At 45.7% G+C, this 27,423-nt stretch overlaps 1 protein-coding gene across 3 annotated transcripts in view; it reads left to right on the forward strand.

The window, feature by feature from the left end:
- Positions 1–2,842: 2,842 nt before the first annotated feature.
- The window catches only part of LOC115049334 (zinc finger SWIM domain-containing protein 6), a 44,067-nt gene continuing 19,486 nt past the window's right edge, over positions 2,843–27,423 (forward strand). For all 3 annotated transcript variants that reach the window (XM_029511441.1, XM_029511440.1, XM_029511442.1), the window contains exons 1-2: positions 2,843–3,351; positions 26,004–26,360. In XM_029511441.1, the coding sequence (XP_029367301.1) occupies positions 2,919–3,351; positions 26,004–26,360 (790 nt within the window). In that variant the 5' untranslated portion in view covers positions 2,843–2,918. The remainder of the gene's footprint in view (positions 3,352–26,003; positions 26,361–27,423) is intronic.

Below are 27,423 nucleotides of genomic sequence, written 5' to 3' on the forward strand. Positions count from 1 at the left end.
TTATTGGCCCCTGTTGCCCGCACTGTACATGGCAGTTTAACAATTTTCTCATGTAAAGTGAAACCAAGCAGTATGCTACTCTACAAGTGAAATTATTTTTGGATTAATCAATTCTATGATCAATAGTTGTCTGGCAATTTCAATGTCAGTAATCACTTAATCCTTGACATTTTAAAAATGTCAAGGATTCACATTTTGACACCAAAAGCAAATTTAATAAACACACCTGGGCTTTTTACTATTTTATGACATTTCAATCACAGATAAAAGAATCATTTGTGGAACACATCAGTTGTCAGGTTAATTGATAATGGAAAATATATTTGTGTGATGGAATAATACTGCCTGGCCTACTACTTTCTAACGGCATCAGTTATGCAGATATTCACTGTTTACTTAAGCACTGAACACATTAACATGTACATATGACTGGGTAGCAGAGGCACAACAATATTTTTACTGTTATTGTTTTTGTTTGTCCTCTTTTATTCATAAAAATATAGACTGAGTAAGGTGGTTTAGGGTGAGCTGAAAAAACTCATTATCTTTATTACTATTCAGAGTTAATTTGAAGTGGCAAATAAATATTCAAACCCCCAATCAACTGTTGAGCTCCCCACAGAAACAATAAAAAAAACATGTAGCAACCCTGTTTGCATCATAATGATTAAAGTTGGGATTAACGAAAAATTGAGTACAGACTAACTACAAAACTTTTGGAAATTACATTACGGTCCACTTAGTGACAGTGAGTGAGTGCGTAAAGAAATGTATGACATCCAGCTTTTGCTTAAACTTTTGATCATGTGTGAAACTGCTGTTTGAAGAATAAAGCAAATTATAAGGCAATAAGTGTATAAACAGCAAAAAGGCTCTGCTGGCCCTCCGAGAAAGATGACTAACATAACAAAGGAGGACCTGCTGGCTTTGTGAACTTCCTGTGGGGAAGTATTGAAACCAAATCAGGTTAGGCCACATCTGCTCTGTCCATACGGCATGGATCACTTTCAGAGCAGTTCAAAGGCCAGCCTTTTAGACCTACTCACAGAGGAAGAAGAGGGGCAGCTGGGAACACATGCAGCGGACAGACACATTGCAAACACACATTCTGGTTTACCAGCATAGTTTTGGTCAACTTTTATAGACGATTTAGAAAAACATCCTCAATCTAGTGGTTTTTTTGTTATCTGATTATAATTATTAGCTTATGCTACATGTCTCATCAGGCTGGGAGAACCCGGACGGTGGGCAATGCAGCCACACCCTAACCCCTCCTACAGAGGGAGGCCTCCTTTTCATGACACGGCTATGGAACTAACATTATCAACAAACAGGGAGGGGGTAGACCATAAAATGACTGAGCCACAATTTATAGTTAACCAGCTCGGCTGGTAGCGTGAATCATAATGATTATAAGAAAACCACTCGTCTAGCCAGTCCTTGAGGAATTTCCAATATCCTTTGATTTTCCTTTTTTCTCTTGAAAGTTGATAGACTCAATTACTGGACGGAGTAAAAAGAAAAGAACATGATGAGATACAGACGCAGTCTTAAAGGGATTCCCAGCAAGTCAGTATTGCACCTTGATAAAGTAAGGAGACAAAAAAGAATGGTGAAAATCACAGATCTATATAGTATGGTTCAAGCTGCAAACACAACTTTTTATCCTTCACTAAATACAGTTTGATATCACATAGTGTTTACCTACCCCAATGTCTATAAAAGTTGTATTAGACGTTTTTAGAAAGTTTTCTGTTTACAAATTAAAGTCCCATTCCAAAGCAACCCAGAAGGATTAACCTCTTGTAGAACCCCACCATGCACCACAACATAAGATTGTCTGACCAACGTGTAGAAAAAAAAAAAACAACTTTATAAAACACAAACAAGGATCACAAAATAAAGTAGAAAAACAAACGAGCTAACAAAAAAAAAGCACAAAAGAAAAAAAGAACTATTTTCATTAGATTTACTTGACTATGGTCACAAGAATTAGGACCCATCACAACCCAATTGATACAGCACTTGAGTGGTGCCAATTTCCAACAAAGTAGTGACAAATTAAGAATCAAAACTCGCGTCAACTGTATCTCATTCCAGTTTTGTGCCTGTGATGATCATAGTCCACTGACCACATGTCTAACATCTGTCTAAATAAAGATGAATATTCATTGTATCTGTGTTTGCATGAGGCGAGCGAGCCAGAGAGCTTGTCTTTCAGAGATTGTCCATTGCTGCAGTTCGGTAGGCCTATGTTAGACAGCTGACCAAAATAACTGATTAGTGACTCCATGGGACAAGCATGTCCAGCTCCATATCTTTATGTTCCTCCTCCCACGGCCTTCCTGTCTTTGACAGCTTTGGAGTCCTTTTGGACTAAAGCGTTGAGAAAAAAAAACAAAAAAAAGAATCAAAACAAAAAACCTCCAACAACCTTCACCATGTTTCAGAGGAAGCTTTCGCCAGGGGTAGTAGCACAGACTCCAAAGGGGGGGGGGGAGAAGTCAGTCTTCTTGCCCCCTTTTACCCCTGTGGGAAACTATAAACCCGCCCCTGGATTAAGTCCCCGCCTTTAAACTCAAATAAGAAGGGAACTTCAAAGGCCGTCGGCCGCCGGGGCTCCGCCCTCGCACTCCCGCACGGCTTCACAAAGGATTTGCCGACGTTCGGGAATTCCGCCTCCAGTTCCTTTTATAGCGCCACTCGTGCGCTGGCAGAGCTCCAGAGCCCCGCCCACCGCGGTTACTTTGACAACACAAAAGACTTCACGGAACTCGCACGCTCCGCCCACCTCCCCAAATAAGGGCAGCCTCTCCATGTACGGCAAACAATCGCTGCGAGATTGCCCTTTTCTCTTCCTTATCCCGTTTATATGATCGGAGAGGAACTGCGCTTCAGGTTGGAAGCGGTGTGCGATCATGGCCGAGCGAGTCCAGCAGCCCCCAGCCAAACGGCTCTGCTGCCGGCCCGGCTACAACCCGGCGTGCAGACAGGGGCAGCGGGCTGGAGGAGTCCTGTGTGGCGGCGCGGGTTCCGCTCCGGGAGGGTCGGGAAATGGAAAAACGCACAACCCCGAGTCGCTGCTCGACATCGCGGCGCGCAGAGTCGCGGAGAAGTGGCCGTTTCAGAGGGTGGAGGAGCGGTTCGAGAGGATCCCGGAGCCCGTCCAGCGGAGGATCGTATACTGGTCATTCCCCAGAAGCGAGAAGGAGATCTGTATGTATTCCTCTTTCAACGCCGGAGGAGAGGAAAGTGGAACTAGCGGGGACAATAATGACGAGACCCAGCTGCCTTTCCTGCGGGGTGTCACTCTGCTGGAGGGTGGCTGGGTGGACAACGTATTACAAGTCGGTGAGTAGACTGATAACGTTGCATTAATACAGGAAAAGAGCCTGTAATAAACAACAACAACTAACTCGCACTCTTTGCCTTTCCCCTTGGAACCGTGCCAGACTTTTAAAGGGCTTGTGTTTGCTTTCCATAGTCCTGTCTATGATAAACAATGCGGGGTATTTCCACAGCAGCCTCTACCCTATAGCTCTGTGAGAATAGCCTATTTTCAGATCAGCCCGTAATAGTAGCCCACTTCTCCTTGTTTTTGCCCACTGAGCTGCGCGCATTGAATTGCCCAGAGCCATCCCAATTGGAAGCTTAGCACTTTGTTCCTATTTTTGTGTCTTTCCAGCTCTCCGTGCCCCCACCAGCGGGCACACAGACAAAAGCCCCCTATATCTTTTCACCGCTGGCTAAATAGACGATATTTAGAAAGGGTGGGAGGGACGGTGATTTAAAGCCACAGTGCTTCTGTTTTGTTTGCCAAACACCTTTGTTAGACAGACTGAAGCTTTTCTTCCTGCCTTCCCAATATCCAGTCAAAGGCTGAGCTATATGCAGCCAGTCAAAGGCAGGGATGCATTTCCTTTTCGCCCAACTGCATTATTTGTGGTAAAGCTCGGAGTAAACAGAGGTGCTGTGGGCTCAGCAACCCCCTGCCTGCCTTCCTGTCTCTTTTGCCTGGCTGCCTGCCTTTTGCCAGAGCCACAATATTTCACTGCATTCGTCAGTGCAATAGACTCAGCTGTCAATCCGACTCCCCACCCTTGGAAACGGTTCAGGATTCTAATCCCATTACCCTCCCTAGTTCATCAGAATCTTAATGCATTCTGCAAACAAGATTTTATGCATGATCTTCTTCCTCCTCCCTCACTCACCCTCTCGATTTCTCTCCCTTGCTCCCTCCCTCTCCAATCTCTCTCTCTCTCTCGCTCTCTCTCTTCTTGGCTTACTATTCCTCCAAAGAATCTGTGTGGAGATGGCTTCAGCTCTTGTGGGCTCAGAGAATGTGCAATGTACAATAGTAGCCATGGAGCAGGCAGACAGGCAGGCAGCTCTCCCTCCCTCTTTGGCCTGTTTACCAGATTCCCCAGCATTAGGCTCATTTATGTGCTCACTCTTTTGGAGCTTCGGGAAGCTGAACACTCAGCTCAGGGTAAAATAGAAAGTGTGAGGCTTATAGGGGGAGATATATGTGTGTGCCCTTGTGTGTCTTGGAAAATAATCAGAAAGAGTGACAAAGGAGGTGACAGGGTCATATTTTTTTGTTGAGGCTGTGCATGTGTTTTGTTCGTGTGAAAGAGAGAGAAAAGAGTATGTGTGTCAGTGTGTGTGTGTGTGTGTGTGGGGGGTTGATAAACACAGAGGGGGATTGTGCATGCGTCTGTGTGCATGTGTGTGTCTTCGTCTGCACGGGCTGTCAGTCTCATCCTGCATGCTCGCAGAGAGAGGAGGATGACAGGCGAGTACATAGCAGGAGGAGGGCATGTTATGCTGATTACAATTTTCGGCCCAGATTTTTTTTTAAGCTGGGTAAAATAAAGCCAAGGAAGAGAAAATGATAAATAAAAGATGCAATCTACTCCAGGGGACAGGCAGCCACTGGAGGATGAGGGCTTAAAAGCAGGGCAGCATGGGAGGGGGCTGTCAGCCACATCACACACCACATGTATTGGCCCATCAAACACATACAGTGGGGCTGGCCTGGAAAAAAAAAGTGCAGGGTGGTTGTGAGGGCAAGTCTTTGTGTGGTTTCTTGTATGTGTGTGTGTACTGTCAGTGGGATGGGATTCAGTGTTGATGATGAAAGACAGTAGAGCAATAGAATAGATGCTGAGGTTATTGTGTATGGGGGAAAAGCTAATATACTTGAATGGATCTGCTGTCGCTGTATTCCTCTCCTCCCCCTCTCATCTCCTCCTCTACCTCCCTCTTGCTCCCAAGTGAGCAGCTATAAAACTCTCCATATTTACTCCCCTAAGGCCAACTACCAGCCCCCAGTCTCCTGTGATTATTTATCTTTTTCTCAAAGACATTAATCACACGCTTTTCTCTTCTCTCCTCCATCTCTTTCCATACATCGGTGCTGCAGAGGGAATGGATAGGGGGATGGCGTTTAAGGGGAAGAGCAATAGATCGGGTGATATCAAGGAAAAGAGGGGAAGCCTGGAGGGAGAAAGTGGGTGGAAATGCAAAAGAGGAACGAGGCATTGAAATGGTGATTGCAAGAGAAGGGGATGTATGAAACTAAAGAATGAAGTGCAGAGAAGGCGAGAGAGTGAGATGGATGGGTTGTTCTTTCTCCCATGCGAGCTCATCTGTTCCAGTGCCAGTACCATTTGAGATTAATATTCATATATGAATGCAAGTGTTATCTGACAGTCCACTGCTTCTTGGTTATAACAGCATTGCAACAACCCAGCTTCAGCCCTCTTGCACGCTTTCCTCTGTCGGATCAGTGATGAATTTGTCAGCTGCTGAACAGGTAGTGGAAAACATACCTAACCCAACAAGTACACAAAGGTCCAATGTGCAGTAATACTTGATTTACCTGAGGAAAAAAAAAAAAATCAGGAAATGAATTATACGAAATGAGCTAAAATATGCATGTCTGATATAACTCTCATAACCACCTCTGGCTGTCATAAAAATTGCATTGTTGCCAGCTGATCACAGCAATATCAGTAAATCACACCAGTGAGCTAAGTTTCAATTTTGGTTAGCTTGTCAATCAGGCCGTGCTGTGCTGAAACCGAGCACCGTTTGGAAGTTGAAAACTTTCATAGCTGCCTGTTCTGATCACTGCATCTGTTCTCCGACCCCCTTGTGCAATTTAGACTCGGCAGCTCATCATGCTGAAAGGAAGGGTAGTATTATGGTACCCAGTCCTCTAATTATAGAATTCTAATCCTATGGCTCTAACATGGCATGACAAAGCATGTTTGCACTTCATTACCCTCCTTCCTGTTTTAGTCCTCCAGTCTGGGTCAAGTTCATCCCTTCTTCTCTCATTCATTTATGACATGCGCTGTCCTGCTCCTCCTCCCTTTCACCCCTAGGCTCAGTATTTCTTTTCTGAGCCCTCCCCCTGTCTGCCTCTGTCGAAACCCCCATCGCCTCACTCTTACTATCCTGTTACCGTAAGCCCCATGTCCCAAAGGAGTGACATACTGATGCCTGGCATATGTCGCTCCCTGCAATGTCATTAGTGTAGGCTACATGCTACAGCCCATTTATCCAGCTCTCCTTGTTAGGCTAATTTTTTTCACATGAAGCTACATGTCAGTTTATCATGCTGCTGCCCCAAATCTGAGTGATGAGCTGGACACTTTGTTGTAGCTCTTTTAGATTCAGCTTGCATGAAAGTATTTTTGTATATCCTGTAGCCTATTTTTGGTGAATTTTCCATGGTAGTGTTGTTGGACTAGATAGCATATAATATTTTGCCTAAAATATCACCAAATGTCCATGGCAGTCATGCCTGTTTGAGTGTGAATGTCATCCTCCTCTGCTCAACCTATTCCGGAGACAAATTAGTGTGTGTGTGTGTGTGTGTGTGTGTGTCTGCGTGCATATGTGTGTGTCTTTTGTGTGCTTCTGCATGCTCATAACTCAGGTTAATTTGTTCACGCTCTGGAGAATCTTAATTAGGTTTCTGCGTCATGTACTCTCTCTCTCACCCTCTTTTTATCACGATGTCAATGAAACAGTGAAATAACAACCAGGCCGGTGGTTCCCCATTTTTTAACCTGTTAGTCTTCGTAACACAGATGGTGAAAATCATAACTCGGACTCTTCTGAACTTTATGTTAGCCCATTAAAAAGAGCACGTCAGATGTGCTACTAGAGGAGCTGTCGAGGCATATGTCATTTCTTATTGAATCCAAATTTGGGGAGAACCATGGCAGTACCAGGCATAACTTACAACAAGGTAATGCACACAACACCCATAGAACAAAGGAGCTGATAAAACAAACAATAGTTGCACACACAAGCAGGTGATTGTTTGTGTGACAAAGCAGTGATCCTAATACCAAGCAAAAATCTGTGCCACTTACAAAAGTGAAGTAACACTTAGCATGCTTATGCAATAATACACACACACATTTTTTTGCCTGTGTTCTTTCTGAAATGAGAATTCACAAGACCTTTCAAAGAGCATCTAGAGGACCCACACTGACATTTCAGGCATTTTGTCCTTGAAGGTGCAAAATTTAAGAACCAAAACATAAATCTTGCATGAGCATGTCATCTCTGAGACGCTATCAGGCTGAGCTGGGTTTTTGGTGGGTGAGGGTTTATTCTTTCTGTTTGTGTGTGGGCTGTTTCTTTTCATGTGGGTGGATCTGGTTTTATTTTCTTGTTAGGTTAGAGAGTTCCTTTATCTTTTTACAATGCCTGGCGAGTACGAACCCACATGCCTACCACCGAGACAGAAAGAAAGCTCTTCGGACTATGCTGGGCAAAACCCCTATCTTGTAGAGAGGCTTGTGACTCATAACTTAGAGACACTCTGACAGAATGTAAGTAGAAATATACAATATCAAAAAAAAAAAAAAAATACCACAGGGTTTTCTAAGTTGTGAACTAAGGAGAAGTTTTAATGAAACTGTAAAGTCAGACAAAACTTAAAGGTGAGAGTGTGCAATGATCTCGAGTCCAGGGCCTCAGGTCTACCCCCAGCCATGTGACTATCCCTGGGCTTGTATCGTCATGGAAACATGGCTCAGCCTGGAGCTAGTGTAAACATCTGGCTGTCCAAGAGGGAGAGAGAAACAGAGGGGGAGCAACTGCATCAATTGAGGAGACATTGAGTCTTTAGGGAGAGGGCCCTCTCCGAACAAGTGCATCTGAGAGGCTGAGAGAAGCAGATTCCAGCCCTTTGTCCTATTATGTTGGTTGAATGGAAAGAAGATAGGATACATTCCAGCAGCCGTGTAATGGAAACACGTCAGCTTAGACTCTCTATGTGAGTGTGTGCTATTAAAATGGCTGTGCAGATGTTTGTATAAGCTAAAAGAGGGTGTGTTAAGTGAAAATATTGTTCATTTTATCTTGGTGTGGAGTGAAATGTTGATTGATTTAAAGTTACATCTGGATTTAGAAATCCTTCAGATAATTAGTTGCTGTTTATGAGTTCATTAGAAGTGACGGTAGCATCAGCATCACTTTAAATCTTAAATGTGTTTACGTGATAATTACTTTCATTCTGCTCATAATGAGTTTCAGCTCGAGCTCAGTTTCCTATTTCGATCACTTACAGACAGCGCCAGCCAGTGTTGAGTCTGGGTGGCCCCAACAAAAATTGGAACCCATAGGCAAGCTCTAACATTACTGTGTTGTTTTCATGGAGTGAACGATGACCACTGGTTCCTCTGTTGGCTACTTCACGTTCCCAGAACATCAGAAGTTTCCAGACTGTCCCAATTCTTGTCAAAGCCCCAAGTCCAAGCTCCAACCGACTTGGTTCCCGGACTCAGATGTGCCCCTAGGCAGATTCTTCCAACCACAGACCATCACTTCCTTCAGCCAGCCCTGTTCCATCTTCTACCCCCAGTCATAACTGTGCCCCACTCATCATATTTCCAAGACTCTGCCCAAGATGTACCAACAGACAGTCCTGCCATCTCAAGCTAGGACAAACGTCTGCATGACTTCCAGTCCTTCCACCTGACTGGAGCCAGCCTCCCTCCCAGCTCCATTCCTGCTCCCAGACATAGTTGTTTCCTCCCCACTCCTCTTAAATCACCCATTCCCAGTTCAAGCCATAGCCGCCTTGCGTCTGCCACATTCCCTGGTCCTATTACCCAGCTGCCCAAAGATCTTTCTTCAAAATTACCCTGCACACTAATATTGGCACGTTTTCAAAGACACTCTGTGTACAAGACCAGCATGCGTCGCCTCTGTTAAAATAAACCAGCTAAAGTAATAAAGTTCCAGCTTGAGCTCTCTAACGTCTGCCCCAGTCCCCATTCCAGCTTGACTTGTCTCCTGTCCCAGACTGTGGCTGCTGGGTGTGCGTCAGCACAGCTCCTCGGCTGGCTGACTATGTCTAGGAATCCAATCATCCTTCCACAGAGCTCCTGCTCCTCTCGTCTCTGTGAGCATAGGGAACAGAGTAGAGGGAAAGGGCGATAGAAAGGCTACTAAATCCACAATGACAAGGCCCTATTAAAGACCGTTTTTTCAATTTCATTTAATGACTTTTATTACCAGCCGCCTTTCTCTCTTCGATTTGGCAATAATAACAACGGGGGGAATGCAGCACTCAGCGTTCTCCTATCTGATGCTCCCCTTCACTTTTTTTTGCTTAATGAATACCTCTTTGCACCAATGGGCTGCTGAAATAAGCACAAAGCGAGCCAAGAGTCTGTTTACTGCAGTGGAAGGTTCAATGTATGTATTCTGTTTATGTGTATGAATATTTACTTCATGTGTGAGAATATGTGCTAAACACTGTACGTGTTGCCACAGAACAGAGCTCCTCTGTGCAGTTTGGTCAACAGCTGTTTCTCTGCAGAAGCCAAACAGCTTTGGATCAGCCCAAAGGCTACAATGTGTGTGTGTGTGCGTGCGCGTGCATGTGCGTGTACAATATGCTGATCTATATTAAACCATCTTGTCATTCTGAAAAGAGGCCATAGAGGTCTGTGTTGTGAACTTGCCTCCTCAACCTGCCTCTATATACGCTATAAACGATCAAGCGTTTTGTAAAGGTTGATTCCTTCAACCTGTTTTAATCTGTGTGATTATGAGGGGCCACTTGTATACCTTGCTGTGTTAGTGGATTGGTGAGCGTGTTTAAGGCTGTGTGTGTCAGGGTGAGGTATAGGTGAGGCATGTTAATGATAAGAGGGTAGATGGCATTCCCGTCTGTCATCATTCCCACCCTATCTCATTCCCATTCCCACGCACACACATGCACACATGCTTTAAAGCACACACTTGCCTCGCCGTGCTGGGGCGCCACTGACTAGGCGCCTTGGAATAAACAACAGCAGAGGATGAGGGTTTACCTGCCACTGACCCCTATCGGACCCACACACCAACAGAGGTGTTCACTCATCGACTGGTTCCTCCCCCAGCATTGAGCTGGCCCAATGTTGACCTGTTTCCTTGACCCCCAGGGATTTATTTAAGTCAAAGGTCAATCTGGTCAGACTGTCCCTCTAGTGGCTGATTGCTAAGCTTGAAAGACGGGCTCGTGCTGACATTATTGTTTTCCAATAAACAGTGCCTGACCAAAGGAAAAGATTGCTTGCTTGAGTGAAATGTGTGCAGGTGGTCATTGCATGTTCCAATAAGCAGTTTCTCACTCGAGATGCTGGTTAAAGGTTACACAGTATATGCTTAGGCGTTTTTATGTTGTTGTTTTTTTCCAGGGGGTTACTTTTGCGGAACAATTAGGCATCTGAGCCAGATCGAGAGGGCCAGTTTACCCCCTTCCCTCTTCTTGCCCGGCAGGCTCAAGTGCTGTGTGAGCTATGCGGAGGAGGAGGTCCTGAGAGTGCCCCTGGCTGTGCCTGGTCCAATGCTGTCGTGTCTGTGTGGCATGTGAGACATGCATTCACTGCTCAGTGGCAGAGCAAGGCTGAATAGAGGTAGAAAGGCTCTCCAGGCATGAGAGACGGAGAGACAGACAAAGAAAGAAAATGCAAGAGATTCAAAAGGGAATGAGAGGAAGGCTTTCAACTGATAATGGAATTTAGTTTGCTCTTCTAAAGAGTTTTGGCTCAAAGGAGTTCTTTCTTTTTCTCTCTTGCTCATTTCCTTCCTTGTTTGTTAGTCCTTTTACCTCATTCTAGCCCTTCATCTTCCTGTCATCTTAATTTCTTGCTTTTCTACTCCTAATCACTCCATACCTGTGCCTGACCTCCTTTCGTGTATTTCTTCCTGGTGTTTAGAAGCACTAATGATCTCTATTTCTCCTCATCTCAATTTTCCAGTTTCATTTCCCAAGCCAGGCAATAGAAACTGGTATCTTATTTACACTGCCCCTATCTAGATACAGCATGTTTCCGTAGTGCTTCCTGTGTCTAAACTCCCGGAGGAAGGCCAGCCAGCTAGCTAGCTCTCGCTCTCTGTGCTGTACTTGGTTATGGCAGTCTGCTTTCGAACCTCAGGGGCCATTGCTGTTTCTACATTTAGAAGCTTTGTTTACCACTGCCTGGAATTAGGAGAGGAACAGAACTTGACCAGTGTGTTTCTCCAAAGGTTTCAGGTTATCCTCAACTTCCACACCATACCTCAATACTTTTTTTTTTTGGCTGTTAGGGGGGAGAAGTATTGAAAAATGTCCCGAATCAAAAGCTCAATATCACTGAATGCCCACTTCAAATCATAAGCTTAACTTTCTCTTTGCTTTAACTAAAATTTCTCCAGACTAGAGACTGTTTTACTGAAGAAAAGTCCTTTGTTGCTGTTACCATTTCGCTTTTTGTTTTAAAATGTTTTGTGGATTTTGTTAAAAATTATGCATTCGTTTCTCAAGAGAAGGTAAAAAAAATATTACTTTCATATCTGCCCTGGGAAGTCAGCATTAGTCACAAAACATCTGACACTATATCTAGCCATATGTGTTTAGAGAGTGTTACAGTTGCTGGGCTTGAATCTAAGTATTCTGGGGTCATTCATCCCCGTAAGACTATGCACCGGGAAAAAAAAGCTGCAACCCTTTATCATTAGTGGCTAGTGGGAAATTAGCTCCATAAATCAGGCTGTGTCTGTGCTTTGCTCAGAGAGCCGTATAGGACTTTAGTGTAGATGAGGTACAGATCTGTTATCACGGGTGGATTCTGTCTGCCGCTGTGCATTATTTGCACCCTGTTATTGCCCAAAAACCTACTTACTATCTGGCAGCCTGTCTATCTGCCTGGCTCTGGCTAGCAGTTAGCCGGGTAGCTGTCCCTTCTGGGTGGCTACATCACCTCACCTCCTACCCCCCTTGCAGCCACTGACAGCCCAGCCCAGGGAGACATGGGTAATGGTCCTCTCTGATGTACAGCCTGACTCAATTGGACTGGATGGCAGACACATGCCTAAAATAACAAAAGGAGGGGAGAGAAAAGGGAGGGGGGTGGGGGTGGTGTTGGAGGAGGGAGGGAGGGGGGGGGGGTAGCGAAGCAATCGATAAAGCAGGGACACATCACCTAATAAAGATTTATTCCTTTTTTTTCCCCCTTGCCATCCGCCTTGGCAGGGCAGAGAGGGGGAGGAGAGAATGTGATTAGTGGACTTCTTCTCCCAGGGTGCATCTGATAGCACGTGTGTACGCGTGCATGGCAGTATGTATACCCTGATGTGTTGTGTATATTTTTGCATCTCATGTGTGTTTATTGCATGTGTCCCTGCTCTCTCCCAAGAGCAAAGGGGGTTAAAAACAGTCTCTGTCGTTTGTTCTGCCAGCAGTGGCACTAGCAGCTGCAGCTGTGTCCCTGCCTCTCTCTCTTCCTGTCAGCTAATATTTAGTTAATCTTTGGTCTGGGACCTACGGGACTGGCCGGAGCTCCTGGTGCCCCATCCATCTCGCACTGATCTATATTCCACGCAGGATCCCAGTGCCATTAACCACCACAGAGGAGGAGAGAAAGCGATGGAGAGGCACAGAGGTAGAACAAAGATGGAAGGGCAGATGGGTGGAGAGAGGAAGACCCGTAGAGAGGCAAAAGAGTGATGGAGAGTTAGCTGTAGCAAGGTGTGTGTGTGTGCTTTGGGGGGTTGGATGGGTACGGTGTGGTGGATGATGGGGGCAGGGGGGTGGGCATTTGCTATCTCAATTTTAAATGAGGGGAAAATGGAGGTGGGTCACTGATTACAACCTTGCACAGAATCCTCCCTTCATTTCAAGGAAATTTACAATTTCAACAGCTATGCACAGGGAGACATTTGTTAGTCTCTTTGTTTATTTTGGGGGCAAACTAACAATGATTCATTCTCTCCAAGGGCCTCTTATTTCCTGTCTAATGGATGCTGCTTTTACAAAGACTTTCCTATAGAAGGGCAGTTGGAATTACCTTAATCCAGCCAAAAAGAAGATAGACAACTAATTTCTATACAGCGGTGTGAGAGAAGGGGGAGAATATAGTGTAGGTGGAGGGGGAAGGAAAGAAAGGCAGTAGTGTGGGAGAGAGTGATCCATATGCAGTGAGTGGGCCACTTCATTGATATGCATTGTGTAGTTATGAGGGGGTCCACCTGCGAAGGCTCCAAGTGCTGAGTCACTCACTAACGCGCAGACTAAATGCTTTTATCGCAGACGCCTGGTCCATCTGAATGGAATATAATAGGCCATAAAGTGCTTTGCTAGCAGTGGCTGCTTGCCCCGTGGCAAACCCTCGCCCTTCGCCCCCCTCCTCAAAATCTCATTTTGTTACTTTTATAGAAACAAAGTGTGCACGCTCTCTGCTTTAATTACATCCTCTTCTCACCTCCTTTGAATGTTTTCTCTTCTTTCCATCCCTCATTCCTAGTTGTTGGTGCTGCAGTGCTTCCACAGAGAGCTCTCTCTTCTCACTTCAGCCCTTCTGTCTCCACTCCCTTCGTACCTCCCCCCGTCAGTCATGTGTGATCCCTTTGCTGCTGCTATGTGCTGTGCTGTGTGTGTGTGTGTGTGTGTGTGTGTGTGTGTTTGGGGCACCTGTTTGGGATCTCAGTGTGTGTTTAGGGTCATGCCTGCAGGTCGTGCGTAATGAATAGCAGGGCTGTTGCCGAAGCACAACTGCCTGAGAGGGAGCTAGCCAGAGAATAGCGCAGCAGTGACGGAAGGAGAGGAGGAGGTTGGAGAGATGGATGGAGGGAGGGAAGAGAGGAATGAGGGAGCAGGAGGACCAGCAAGGGAGGAAAGGAAGAGTGGTTGCAAAGCCAGTGAGCCTTAACCACCTTCTGTCAGTCTGTCTGCTCTCTGCGCTGTTTTCTCTCTCATAGGAATCTAATGGCTTTTCCACTGTCCTCTTTCCAAACCTCCACCACCACTGTCTCCCCCTTCTCTTTCTTTCTCCTCTCTCTCTCTATTGCCATGCTGTTTTTTTATTTTTTATTTTTTATTCTCCTCGGTCTCCACACTTTCCGTTTCCCCCGTGAAAAACCTCCCCCGAAGTATCCGTGCTGTCTCTCCCTGCTACCTCCCCTCCCTCTGTCTCCCTACGTCCTTCCAGCTGCTGGCCAAGGGAACAGCTGACTAAATCTAAAGCTGGGGTCCCTGGCTCCCAGCTCTGCCACAGCCTCCTCCTACATCCCCCTCCCTCCCTTCGTCCCTCCTTCCTCTGGCCTCTAGCCCTGGCTCCTCTCAGCAGCCCCAGTTCAGTCCTGGCCCTGTCTCTGAGCCTCGGCTCCAGTTTTGCCTGACTCTCAGCGGTTCCCTCCAACCATCCCCCTCCATCCTACTTTGGAGCTGAAAAGGCCCCAAACCCTCTCTCTCTCTCTCTCTCTGTTTTGCCTATAAGCATTCTCTCGCTCTTTCTCTTTCTTCTTCAGCTATTTCAGTCTGTCTTTCGTGCCTATTCACTTGCTCCCTCCTTTCCCTCCTCCCCACACTGATGGGCTGTAGCTGGGCCTGTGGTACTGTCCCAACTTATCTGGACTGAGGCCTCATCCAGGTTGGCTGCAGTTCAGTTCTCTGGCTCGTATACCCAGTCTCTCTAGCCAGCCATCTTTCTCTCCCTGGCTAGAAACATTAGTCACTGTAACTCATTGTGGCTCGCTTTACTCCAAGCCACGCTCAGCTTGTACATTTGGTTGTTTCTGGCTCAACACTTCCTGCGGAGCTCTTTGACTCCTCATGCGTCTCTTTGTCTCCTCCAACCTTGCTTCTGTACGCCTCTTTAACTTGTGCAGACAGGCTAAGCCCCAGCACAAACACAAATGCACAGCACACAACTGTGCGCATCGTGAGAGAGTGTGAAGCACATGACACATGATTGGCAGCAGGGGGAGGATGGGGGGAGTGAAAGCAGCAAAAGGGGAAGTGGGCCTTGTCACATCTCCAGGCAAGCTGGGGGCTCGAGTTTGATCGTTGCCCAGGGAGGAGAGCCTTTGTCCCCACTCCTTCACCCCCCCCCCCCCTCCTCCTCCGACTTCTGTGGCTGTCATAGCAAGGCTGCAGGCTCATGTGATCAGGTGCAGGCCCAGGTTCTGCCATCACTTCTCTGAACAGACATTGCCCACAGAAGACACCTGTCAATGCTCTTCCCACTCTTACCCAACACCCAACTGCACTGAGTTGAGTGGCAGAGACCTGACAGAATAAAGTTCAGAGAGCAACCCACAGCTACAGTGGGATGCTCACACACACACGCACGCATGCACACAGGAAGTGTGCCAAGGAAGCTCAGGCAGGAAGAAGCAGAGTCAGTTTCTTCCAATTGACGCAACATCAGAATCTTCTGGAACACCTCGCAGTTCCTCACAGATTATTATTCAGCCCACTCCCTGTCTGCCTAATGCCCAATACAGCCTTTGTCATTCTTGCTGCCTTTGTTGTCATTTTTTTGTTGTTGTTGTTTTGTTTTGTTTTGTTTTTGTGTGCGCAGAGAGGAAATTGGGTGTGGGGAAAGCAGCATAAGTTTCCTTTGGAGCCACGTTTTCTCTTGTTGACTGACAGATGCGGGACGATAAAAGCAAATCACAATGTGCCACAGACTTCAAAGGTTCCTGTGTTCAGCCATTTATGGGGAACAATGTGCAACAACCTCTCTCCCAGTGTGGATTTCTTCAAAATCGAGAGGGAAAAAGCTAGAAGAAACAGAGGCGGATGACAAAGAAACTACCGTGCAAACAGCTAACAGCAGTAGAGGGAAGAGAAAGGGTGCCAATTAATCAGACCTAAGCACTGTAACCGATTCGGACTGCTTTTCAAAAGCATTTTCAATCAAAACAGCCCTTTGATGCACACGAATTCTGATACCAGGGATGTTTGAGTGGAATAAAAGTGATGGCTTAAAGTTGTAAAGACATCTCTCTGCTTTGCTTCCTCACTCAAAAACCCCCACAAAAACCACAAGATTGTGTTCTTTGCCTTTTCTTTGTGTGTTTTGGTTGTGTGTGTGTGTGTATTGTGGGCCGGTGCATCAGTAATTAACTAAGTGGAAAAGCTAAGATGAAGTAAGCCGCTTGGTTCTGCTCTCCTAACCTTATAGAGTCTCCCTTCCTCCCGCTCTCCTTCCCTTTTATTCTTTCTCTTGTCCAGTATGGCACCCATTGACTGCCACTGACCTAATTTGGGCAAATTTCACTGACCTACTTCATGGGTGAATGCTGCCTTGCCCACGGGAGGGGATTCTCTCTCACACATTCACTTTCACACATATTCTTTTCAATCTATATGGTGAATATGCAATCCCTCAACCTCCTGAAGGGTTGCTATGGCATTGGGCATGTCCCCCCCCTTAGTCGTGCCCCACACACACGCCCCCCCCCCCTTGATCATCCCATTAAAACCCATATCCTCGCTTCCTCTAACACTCTGGCATCCCAAATGAACATAATGAGGATCTCGCAGTATAGACACGTGTCAAACAATAAACAAAGCAGTTGGCCTTTGTTTCATGTGGTCTCAGAGGTGACATAGTCCTTCACTTCACTGGTCTCTGAAGAGATATAATCAGTGTAATTGCATACAGATATAATTATTTTTCTGTCATAGATGAAAATGCTAATTTGGACAAATGTGATCAAACAACATGTAGCTGCTCCGAGTCTTCAGAAAATCACAATAATTCCTTTACAAAGTTGGTGAGATAGAGACTACAGTCTATGGAAAAAAGGCTTATCCGTTAGGGGGATTGCCGTCTTTAACCCTCTTGTATTAAAAAATGAATTCAAGCATCATTGCATGCATCTAACAGATTAATTCCCAGTTGACTGGACATGTACGATCCTCGGGAGGGTTCTGGAAAAGGTGTCGTCACAGTTGGTTTAGTTTTGCCCCTTTTTAACGTGAGGATGATTAGTAATAAACTTCTCTGCTTGCAGCCTCCCATGAGGACATGGTAGTTGGAAGCAAGTCTAACCTGATTGAGTGCTTTGGTCACACTCACGTATTATTCTCTGCAAGCTTTTGAGCAGCTGTGCTTGTGTGTGTTTCAGAAAGAATGAGAGAGGTATCTCTGTATTTTTGTTTCTATGTGTGTGGACTTGCCCGTTTTGCTCTGTGCTTGCCGTGTGTTTGCCCACATGTGTGTCCCCCTGAAATCAAGCCCCTGAATGCAAAGACACGCACACACACACATTCACAGAGTAGATGTGTTGTCATGGCAACACACACGGATGTCAACAAAAGAGGCTCCAGGGTGAACATTGTCTCCCTCTTGTCCAGCAGGGTGCAATTTATCTCAATGTAGCCATGAAAGGCAGCTATTTACACGAAACAAGAGCTGTTTCTGGGAAATAGGGGTCTTTCTGAAGGTTTTGATGTCAGCTGCCTGCTTTTAGCTTGAGAGTGGAAACCTAAACCATCTAGAGAGTGAGAGAGAGGGAGAGGAGGAACAAGCTGTAAACCTACTGAGAAAACTCAGTTCCCTCGTGTAGTTGCGGCTCCTCACCCTGTAAGTCTCTCTCTGTTTCCCCTTAACCCTTTTGCAGAAGGCCCAGTGTAGCGTGTGATTTCAGATGCTTACAGTTTGCAGAGTAAATCTAACCCCCTTGCTTTATAGCTTATCCTTAAGAGAGTGGTCCTAACATCAACGTCAATATTTACAGGAATAGCCCGCAGGCAAAAGAATCGACCACCGCGATTCAGCAGAGACATATTCAACCTTTCTCTTGCCCCCCCCTTTGCTCCCTCCCTCCCTTTCCCTCGCTTGTTTTCATCCCAGTTATTCCCGTTCTCTGCAGCGGCCTGTCGATCACAATGCCAGGTGGATGAGTTATTTGCCTTTGTTTTTTGCGTGAGTGTGGCTGCATGTGTACTAGGTGCGGCTTGCGTACACGCGCGCAACATCTTTGACAGGGCTGTGGCTTTGACACGGGCTCAGCGGCTGTTTGAGAGATGCTGGATGACGCGTGTCAAGTGATATTAAATGTGAGAGAACCACCCGTCTTCCCTCATTCACTCCCCCCACCTCTACTCTGTCCATCGCTACGCCGTGGACTGTGTCTGCTGTGGTTAGTGTGAGCCGTGACACTTTTCACTTTTCATTGGGGCTTTTAGGGGGGTGGATGCGCCATGTCTGATGTATGAGGCCTCACATCTCTGCGGCCAGAGCAGACACTTTGGCCTATATATGTTCTTGGAAGGTCAGTATGGAAACAGATACACTGCACACACAATGTACCTGGATTTACAGTACATATTTGTCTAATTGCTCTGTAGCAATGGTGGGTGTGTATTTCAGTGACAGCAATGCTTTTGTGCTGTCTTTGTCTTCAAGGAGAGATGCTGCCGTGAATCCAGGTCACGCTCAGACAAGCTACATACCTAGTTAGGTTTTTAAGTATACTTAGGTTCACTGTGGAGAAAAATAGATGTGCTTGGTCACTGCTACGAAAAAGAAAAGGGGTAACATCGTTTTTCAGTGGTGTCAGTGTGTATTTGTACACCTGTGTGTCAGGTAATAATGTGAAAGTATGAGTAGTGGGCCAGTGTGCTCAGTGCTATAATGGGACAGACTAGGCCAGGGGATGCTGGGGGGGGGGGGGTTGGGCAGGGGCAACTTTGCTCCAGGATGTGTGGCATGCGCCGATGAACAGAGAACAGCCAGTGTGGCCTCGGCAACTCTTGGTAGGAAGGGGTTAAGCACGAGCCGGCAGGGCTGCATCGGCTGCGTTACACAAACTGGCGGCTGGCTGGAGCTGAAAGGGGAAGTGCTGAGCTCAGAGGAACGCTGGCTCAGAGCCATCACTCCCTCCTCCCGTCTCTGAAAACCCTCCTGCCTTGCCTCCCTGGCCCACTACCCCCCCCCCCCCCCCCCCCCCCCCGCCCCACTCCTCCCTGCCTCCCCGCTACAGCTGAGCGCTCCCCATGCTTCCCACCGCCAGGCGTGGTGATGTGTGTTTGTGTGACTGTGTGCCTGTGCTGGAATGCAGCTTCCCCCTCGGCTGGGGCCTGTGTGTGTCTATGTGTGCGTGTGCGTTTGTGTGTTTGTGTTTGTGTGCATGTGTGTCTGTCTGGAATGATGCCTCCCCTTGTCTAGTGTGTGACGTCAGTATACACAACGGGTCAGCTTAGGGCTAGGCTAGAGCTGTGTGTGTGTGTGTGTGTGTGTGTGTGTTATGGGAGGGGGGGGGCAGGGGAGGAGTCAGTTATTGGAGAGAGAAAGAGGAAAGAGGAGGGGCTGTTTGTGAGCAGAAGGAGGTTGACTGCAGGGAGTCACTGAAGCCAGTATGCGTGCATGCATGAAGGCATCATGAGTGTGTGTGGGTGGGGGAGTGAGCGTGTGTATGAACGTGCACGTGTGTGTCCGGTGACTTTCCAAACGAAATGGAAAGGGTAGAGAGTGTAAGGTTATTTTCTGGCATAGACAAATGAACCCTAAAACACGTGCACATGCACAAACAGTCGCACTGTAGTGGTCAGTCTAGTTCTGTTAATGTCCAACTATTTCCATGTGTAAGTGATTTCCGTTCAATTCTAGACATGTAAGCATCCACATCAGTGGATTTATGGGCAGTTTTAGTTTTACTGAATTTTTATACTACATTTTGAGCTCTTGTTTTAAAAACCATTTTTTTGCTTTTAAGCTTTGTTGTCAAGACAAATTCCTGAAAGGTGTTTTCATCTAAAAGATAAATCACAAAAGGATTTATAGGGCAAAGTTCAAATTAAGCAAGTAAAACACATTTGTAATCACTTCTGACAGGAGCAGCAAATGTCACTTGGCACACTTTCTGCGAGGCAATCATATGATCGTTTCAGCAACACAAAAACATACTCCAAAACTAATGAAAGCCACGCATTTACATGTTCTTGGTTTATTCTTTTTTACCAGATCTTGTGTTTTCTTCTAGACCCAAACAGAACAATTCTTCTCAACCTACACTTGCCTCCTTTACAGGAAGAAGGATGCCGGTGCTATGATGCTCTGACTGTATAGGTTTATCATCAAACAGATACTCAAGCCCTGAATGAGCAGACAATGGCTTTTCAATGGATCCCATTACCTTGGTCTATAGCTTGCGTGGCTCTACTGGGACAGACCTCTGCTAATTACACACATTCATTTCCAGCCAGCTGTAATTTCTTTCACACAAATGAACCTTGCACATGGATTGGGATAATGTATAGTTAATGTACAGCCAGGAGACAGAATTAGCAGGCCGCTGGCTTCTCCAGTGACAGAGCTTTTGAATAGCAGCTAAAAGCACAGTTCATCCAATACCACACAGGGGCTATTCTGAAATTACAGCAAATAGCACGTTTATATTAAAGTGTTGATAATAGATATGTTGGAAAAATTTACTTTTAGTTAAAATTAAATTCAAACTGAATTAATGGAACAGGAGCCAGTTTACTTAGTTTAGCATAAATTATGGTAATTGGGAAAACCTACCAGCAACTTGAATGCAATTTCTCACTCAGTAGTAACAACCTATCTGTTAAGAATACGCCATTTCCCCTGTTTTTAGTATTAACCCCGAGAGTGGCTATTTTACTGTAGTAAATAAAATTTGCTGCTCGGAAATGATAAGCTTCGAATGCAAAATGTTGTACTGTTCCTTTAACAACAAGGCCCTGACCATGAGTCTATACTACTGTGAATTGTCAGGATTTTATTTTTCTTCCTACAATCCAGGTTTGCTACCAACAGAACCACATTTCTCATCATCCTTTTTGTCTTGTCTCCATAACACCCCTGAACAGAGGCTTTACTGTCTTTCTGCACTGGTCAGCCAACTGAACGGCAACCTTTGGGATCAGTCAGCAGAGCAGTAACCCCAGCTCTGCCTGACAGGCCCAATCCAGCAAAATTAGAATCAATTTTTAAAGTGATAGTTAGAAAATTGCAAGTCATTCCTGATGTACCACATGGAAACTAAATGGCAGCAGCCCAGTAGTCGACTGTCATTTCAACCGCCAGCTGATGACAACTCCAATCACCCACATATCCGTCAGCGCACACACACACACACACACACACACAAACACACACGCACACAGATATTCTCTCCCTCCCATCTTCATGATTAGCATGCAGATTTTGCTGTCAGAATCTCAAGCAGAAGTGAAAGCATTGAAATTCATAGAATATCTCAAAACATTAATTTATGCCCGCTTGTGCCTGTCAGGATAAGCTTTCAGACTGTGGGAGAGTTCGTGTATGTCGTTGTGCACGTGCAAGTGTGTGGCTGTGTGGGTGATGAAAACATACCTGGTGAGAAAAAAAAAGCCTTTCAGTATAACAGAGGGTTTGAGGCATAAATATGACCGCCCCCGGAGCTCAGCTGTGTTATTCTAGCCTGTCCCACACCTAAGATACGCACATGCCTGCCTGGAGCAAGGTTTCCTGCAGAACAACACTGATCTCTGTTTATAGTCTCTGTATGGTTGCTTCCTTATAGGACCACACACATGTGCTCATTGTTACTCACAATTGGTGCAACGCTTGAAGTTGCTGAAAAGCCTTGAATTTGTCTTTGTAGTCTTATTATACGGGCTAGTTTGACAAGCTGCAGTGAAGTAAGTGCTGCTTAGTGCTGCTTTGGTTTTGGGTGGGATGGAGGTTGTGTTAGAGGTGGGGGTTGGCTAATAATTCCTGACCCTTCCTCAACCCGCTGTAGGGCCCTGCTTTTTTTTTTTAGTTGTGGTTCAGATCTTCTTTCAGTAGGGCCTCTCGGTTCAATCCAACTGAGCGGATTGGATTCCAGTCCAGCAGCCTTTTCTCAGTGAAGTTTTAGCAGGGTATCTTTGGTCAACACAGAGTAGAATCCCATGTTAAAGCGCCAACCACTGCAGGTGGTCCCCTGGATGTGAGCTCTACTAAGGCAGACTCAGATTTAGGTGTTGCTCTCTGTCTCCAGCGCGTGAGGTAATTTGATTAATATTATAATGCTAAAGCGAATCGGTGCAGGCGAATGGGTCTTAAATATTTGTTTGCTCGCTCTGTTTCTCCCCCTTCGCTTTCGTTGACTTGCATTCACACCAGCCCATTTGCTCCATCTTATTTCTTGCACTGAATTCAATCATGTATTCAGGATCTATCACACGCACACAAATTCAACGGATGAGTGCTGCCTGCACTGCGTGGTGCCATATTAGATTTAGGTGACAGTCACTCATGAACCAATTCGGCCAATAAACTTAATGACCTTCCCACTGCTGGGTCTGAATTTTCTTCATTGACTTGGAATCTTAATTCGATTGTGGAAATATATGTATGTTGCTCAATCTAATTTACTCCAGTGATTTTGGAACGCCGTGCAGTTTTGTGCTTAGACAAGCAAACATCTCAGGCCCTGCCCGGTCACCGCCGATCTCCTTCATGTGGGAAGCTAAATTGTGTTTTATGGGAAGTGCATGAAGGCGGCGATCTTCCATCACAGCAGATGTATGTTGACGGACCTGCAGGCCTTAGATTTGAGTCTTTTCTTCCTAAAATTAGAGCAGGATTCCAGCATTTCTTGCTCTTGAATAGACAGAAGAGGTCCCAGTTGGGCAAGAGAGGGCGTGCTTGCTCGTCGGCACTTACATGATTTCAAAATGAGCGCGAAAGATAGAGCAAAGGGCTAATTGGAGGAATGCTTTGATGTGGGTCCCCTAAAGAGTGTGGGTGGTCTGCAGGCTTTTGTGGGATTTGAACATATATATACATACGCTCATTCTCACTCAGTCTTTCACACACTATTTTCACTGCCCCTGTGCAGTGCTGTGGGCCAAGTGTGACTTCACCAGGGCGGTCAGAAGGGGTTTCTAGGGCAACCTCACAGAGGCCTTGTTCTAAAAATGGCCGCCATGGTTACTTTGAAAGCCAACCCTGGCCTCTTGAATATGCACAGAAAAGAGCCCTGAGCACCACTTGAGGAGGGGAGCTGGGTGGACTGGGTGAGGGGGAGAAACCAGGCTCTTTAATAGCTAGCACATGAGACAGTGAAGATTTCAAACTCACCCAACCAGGAGTCATGGGAGGTGTGTGTGTGTGTGTGTGTGTCTGTGTCTGTGTCTGTGTGTGTACCTAAACAGTAATATCCCTGTACTCAGCGCTTGGCTAAATTAAAAGGGCATTTTTGGCGTGGGGGGCAGTTTTTGGTGCCCAGACGATTGGACGGGGAAAGGCGAAACTCATTACCTACCCATCTGTCAGAGAGTGAGAGGGAAAGAGCTGTGGGAATGTGGATAGAGGGAGGCATGGATATAAAGGGCTTGGAAGGCAAGAGAGTGAGTGTCCGTTAAAGCGAATGGAATCACAACAGATTTAGCTTTCAAAAGGGATACATGTTTTATTTCCAACACTTTTTTCATTTTCCATGTTTTGAATTTAAAAATGTACCCCTGTTAATTTTCTCTGTGGGGAAAAAGTCCAACCTATTCTAAAAGAAAGTGCAGCTGCTCTTACGACACTCTGATAAGTGTGTGAGTGTTTGTATCAGAGGTTGATTTGTCTTTGAGCTCCCTCAGCCCCACATGTTTTTGATGTTCTCTTTTTCTCTCCACTCTCTGGACGAGGGGCCACTCTTGAAACGCAAGCTTGCCTCACTCTCACAAACACACACACACTAAATCAGTAAGTATGAATAGCCATTGCTCATTTGTATATTTTCATACAGCTAAATTAGTTCCCAGTTTTACTCCCAGCTGCACCATGTAAACCTTTTTGTCTTGTTTAACAGTCATGCTCTCTCTCGCTTGCTGTCTCACAGCTGTAGCCATATAGACTTGATCACTGCAGATACAAGTGGCTGCCATATTCAATCCACGCCCCTCTTCTGTGGATATTGTTAACAAACATATACTTCCTCTGCCAGCTGGATTTCAGAATGGGAAAGCATATCTCCATGGCGATGTTCTGCAGTTTGGCACTGTTAGATATTTGCAGCCAGCATGTATTGGTTGTGCAGATAAAACTGGGCAAGAAGGGCGCGTTTAACAAAAAATTGCTATTTCTGATATGGCGTCTTTGCAGAGCTGCAGGTTTCTCAACATCCATGCTAATGGGGCCTTTTGAATTTTGGATAAAGTCTAACTAATGCGGGGGGTGGGGGTTGAACAGCCTGCCTGACTGAGTGTCTGTGGGGAAACCGTGGAGAAGAAATATAAGGCCTCTACAACCACGTTGTTTTATATTTATATGCATCCAGGTGGCACATCCAGCACAAGCCAATGGTTGTGACCCTGTTTGCTTCCTTCTCTATTTTTCTTTCTGCTCACCTGAATTGTTACTGCACCCCTCAAACATAAACGAGGAAGACAAACTACTTTGACCTGACCTTTGTGGAGTTTGCTTGTGTATCCGTTCAACCCATTCCCATCTATATCTTATGAAATATTCAACTCCCACTCCTCCCTTCTTACCTAATATAGGCCTAGGAAACGCTTTGATATCTGCATTCTGCATTAATACATGCTTGATATTACAGCAATGCATGTGCTCAGTCCTTTGATAAACATATTTAAGAGATGTATGTCTTCGCCTGGTCCACATGCATTTCAAATATCTCCTCTGAGCACATGAATGCATTCATAAGCTACTTTCTGTCTCTCCTAACCACTCCCATTATTAATAAATGCATGATCTCAAGCTGTGGCACGGCGTGTGCGTACACGTTTGTCTCTTTCATATGCTCATGAGTGTGTGTTTTAGGCCACCGCCTGGGACCCCGCCCTGCTCATTCATATTCATCCTACCATAATGACCAGCCGTGCCTCCAAATAGTGCAGTCAGGATAAGATCAAACATTACTGTCATACAAGACGCCATGCTATTCATACTGTATCAGCCACGCTCACTGCTCACTTCCTCATCTTTCGTTCTCAATTCCTCTTGCAGTGGACCAACCCAGTTCCTGCATCTGAATTTCTGTCAGGCTGATTTAATCTCACTCAGAGTCATAAGAGTGGACTGCAGCTGGTCCTGATCATGCTTGCATGATATGGGAACATGGAGCCTTTGGCAGGTGACTGTGGCCAACTGAGTCTGTTTCATATAATTGTTCTGCTCCATGCTGCGTGCATCCATTCTTAGAACTAACCAGTAATGTCATTTACTAAAGGGCACATTCAGTTGGCTGATGAGGTCATCCAAGCCTCATCTAATACATCCATTATCTATACCACTTATCTGCCAGGTCAGGGTAAGGCGAGGGTGGGCTACACCCTGTACAGCCCACATGTTTACTTTCCCCAACCCTGTTGCATTGATGAACTCCACAACTCCAATTAACACCCAGAACCTTCTTCATGTCAGGTGATGTTATTAGCCACTGTACTGCCATACTGCCCTTCAACCTACACAAAACCACTTCCAGTTGTTTGTTCTGTCTGGATGTGGATCGATTACGAATGATTGGTTTAACCTCTAGCTGTTCATATAGAAATTGAATTACTACAAATATCTTAATTTGTTAATCTCTAGTTTTTTCTAGCAAATGTCAGAAAATGGATCCAAGGCCTCCAAGCGCAGCATGATGTGCGTGTCTCCTTACACAACTTGTTCCTTTGCATTTAGGATCCACCAGTGTAAAGATGGTTGCTGAGTAAATAAATGATATGAAATTTGCTCACTACTTCTCTTCCTCCCCTACAGGTTTCCACCTGAGCGGCACAGTGACGGATCCCGCCACGCCCTCGTCCCCGGAGATGGTGTGCAGCGTGAGCGTCAGCTTCGACCGCTGCAAGATCACGGCGGTGACGTGCACTTGCGGGAACAAAGACATCTTCTACTGCGCCCATGTGGTGGCGCTGTCACTTTACCGGGTACGGAAGCCCGAACAGGTCAAGCTGCACCTGCCTATCTCGGAGACCCTGTTCCAGATGAGCAGGGACCAGCTGCAGAAGTTCGTCCAGTACCTCATCTCCGTGCACCACACTGAGGTGCTGCCCACCGCGCAGAAACTGGCCGACGAGATCCTGTCGCAGAACTCCGAGATCAACCAGGTCCATGGTGAGGAGGGGGAGGGGTTGGCGTGCGTGAAAACGTGAACCAGTGGTTGGGAAGTGGCGGGGAAAGCGGTTGAGTACGCACGTTCTTTTCACTTGCATAAGCGTATTGACATGGTGATGGAGGTGAAGTGTGTCGGGATCAATATTACTCATTAGTGAGAACCAAACAGTAAAGGAGAGACTGGGCGCCTTTAATCAACACTACAGAGCTGGTATTTACCGCTGAGAGCGCGGGAACAGCACGCGGACAGCGAGGGGAAGGAGCTTATCTCTCCTTATCGATGTTGTTTCTGCTGCTCACTATCATACAACAAGCCTAACTGAAGGACAAACAGTAGAGACACAAACACCAAAAAAATCACAAATGTGTGTGTGAGAGAAGTAGAGTAGAGGAAGAGAAAGCACAATGGACCAGTGAATCCAGGACAGGAATAATTGAGCCAAAGAAAGAAAGGTAAAAGGGAGACAGAAGAAGATTCTTCATCAGTCACTTCTCACTAATATCTGTGAAAATGTGAACTGAAGCATATTTTATCCCTATTCGTTTAATCTAAGTCAGCTCAAGCACATGTGTATTTACTTATGCTCTTTATTGGAGTTATTTTCCAGTATTTTGTCTACCAGGAAACTATTTTATGTAAAACTACTTTACAGTTATTGTAAGATAGAAAAGGGCACATTGCCCTGCAGTGTTGGGAAATCACTGTCGGTGAAAATGTTTGACTGTCAATATTACTTTGTATGATTTAATTCGTTTTGCTTAGAAAAATCTAAAATATGCACCCAAGAGACCACATGGAGCCGTTTCATTATTGTTATTTATATTAAATTGCAGTTGCAGCCAGTTGTTGCAAATGGAGCTCCGCCATTTGTTTCTACTGACTTTCCTTCTTGTGCTGTCAAGAGTTGTCAAACTGGCCTAAAATATAAAAAGGTTTTTCCTTTTGTTGTCCGTTACATCTTCTGATTTGTAAATATGATAGTGAATGTTGTCACCGCCTGTTAGAAATAATGTCTTGTGGGTGTCCACACAGCTAAGAAGGACACTCATGAGTGAATGTCCT

This window comes from Echeneis naucrates, chromosome 9, assembly GCF_900963305.1.
Source record: "Echeneis naucrates chromosome 9, fEcheNa1.1, whole genome shotgun sequence".
Lineage (NCBI taxonomy): Eukaryota > Metazoa > Chordata > Actinopteri > Carangiformes > Echeneidae > Echeneis > Echeneis naucrates.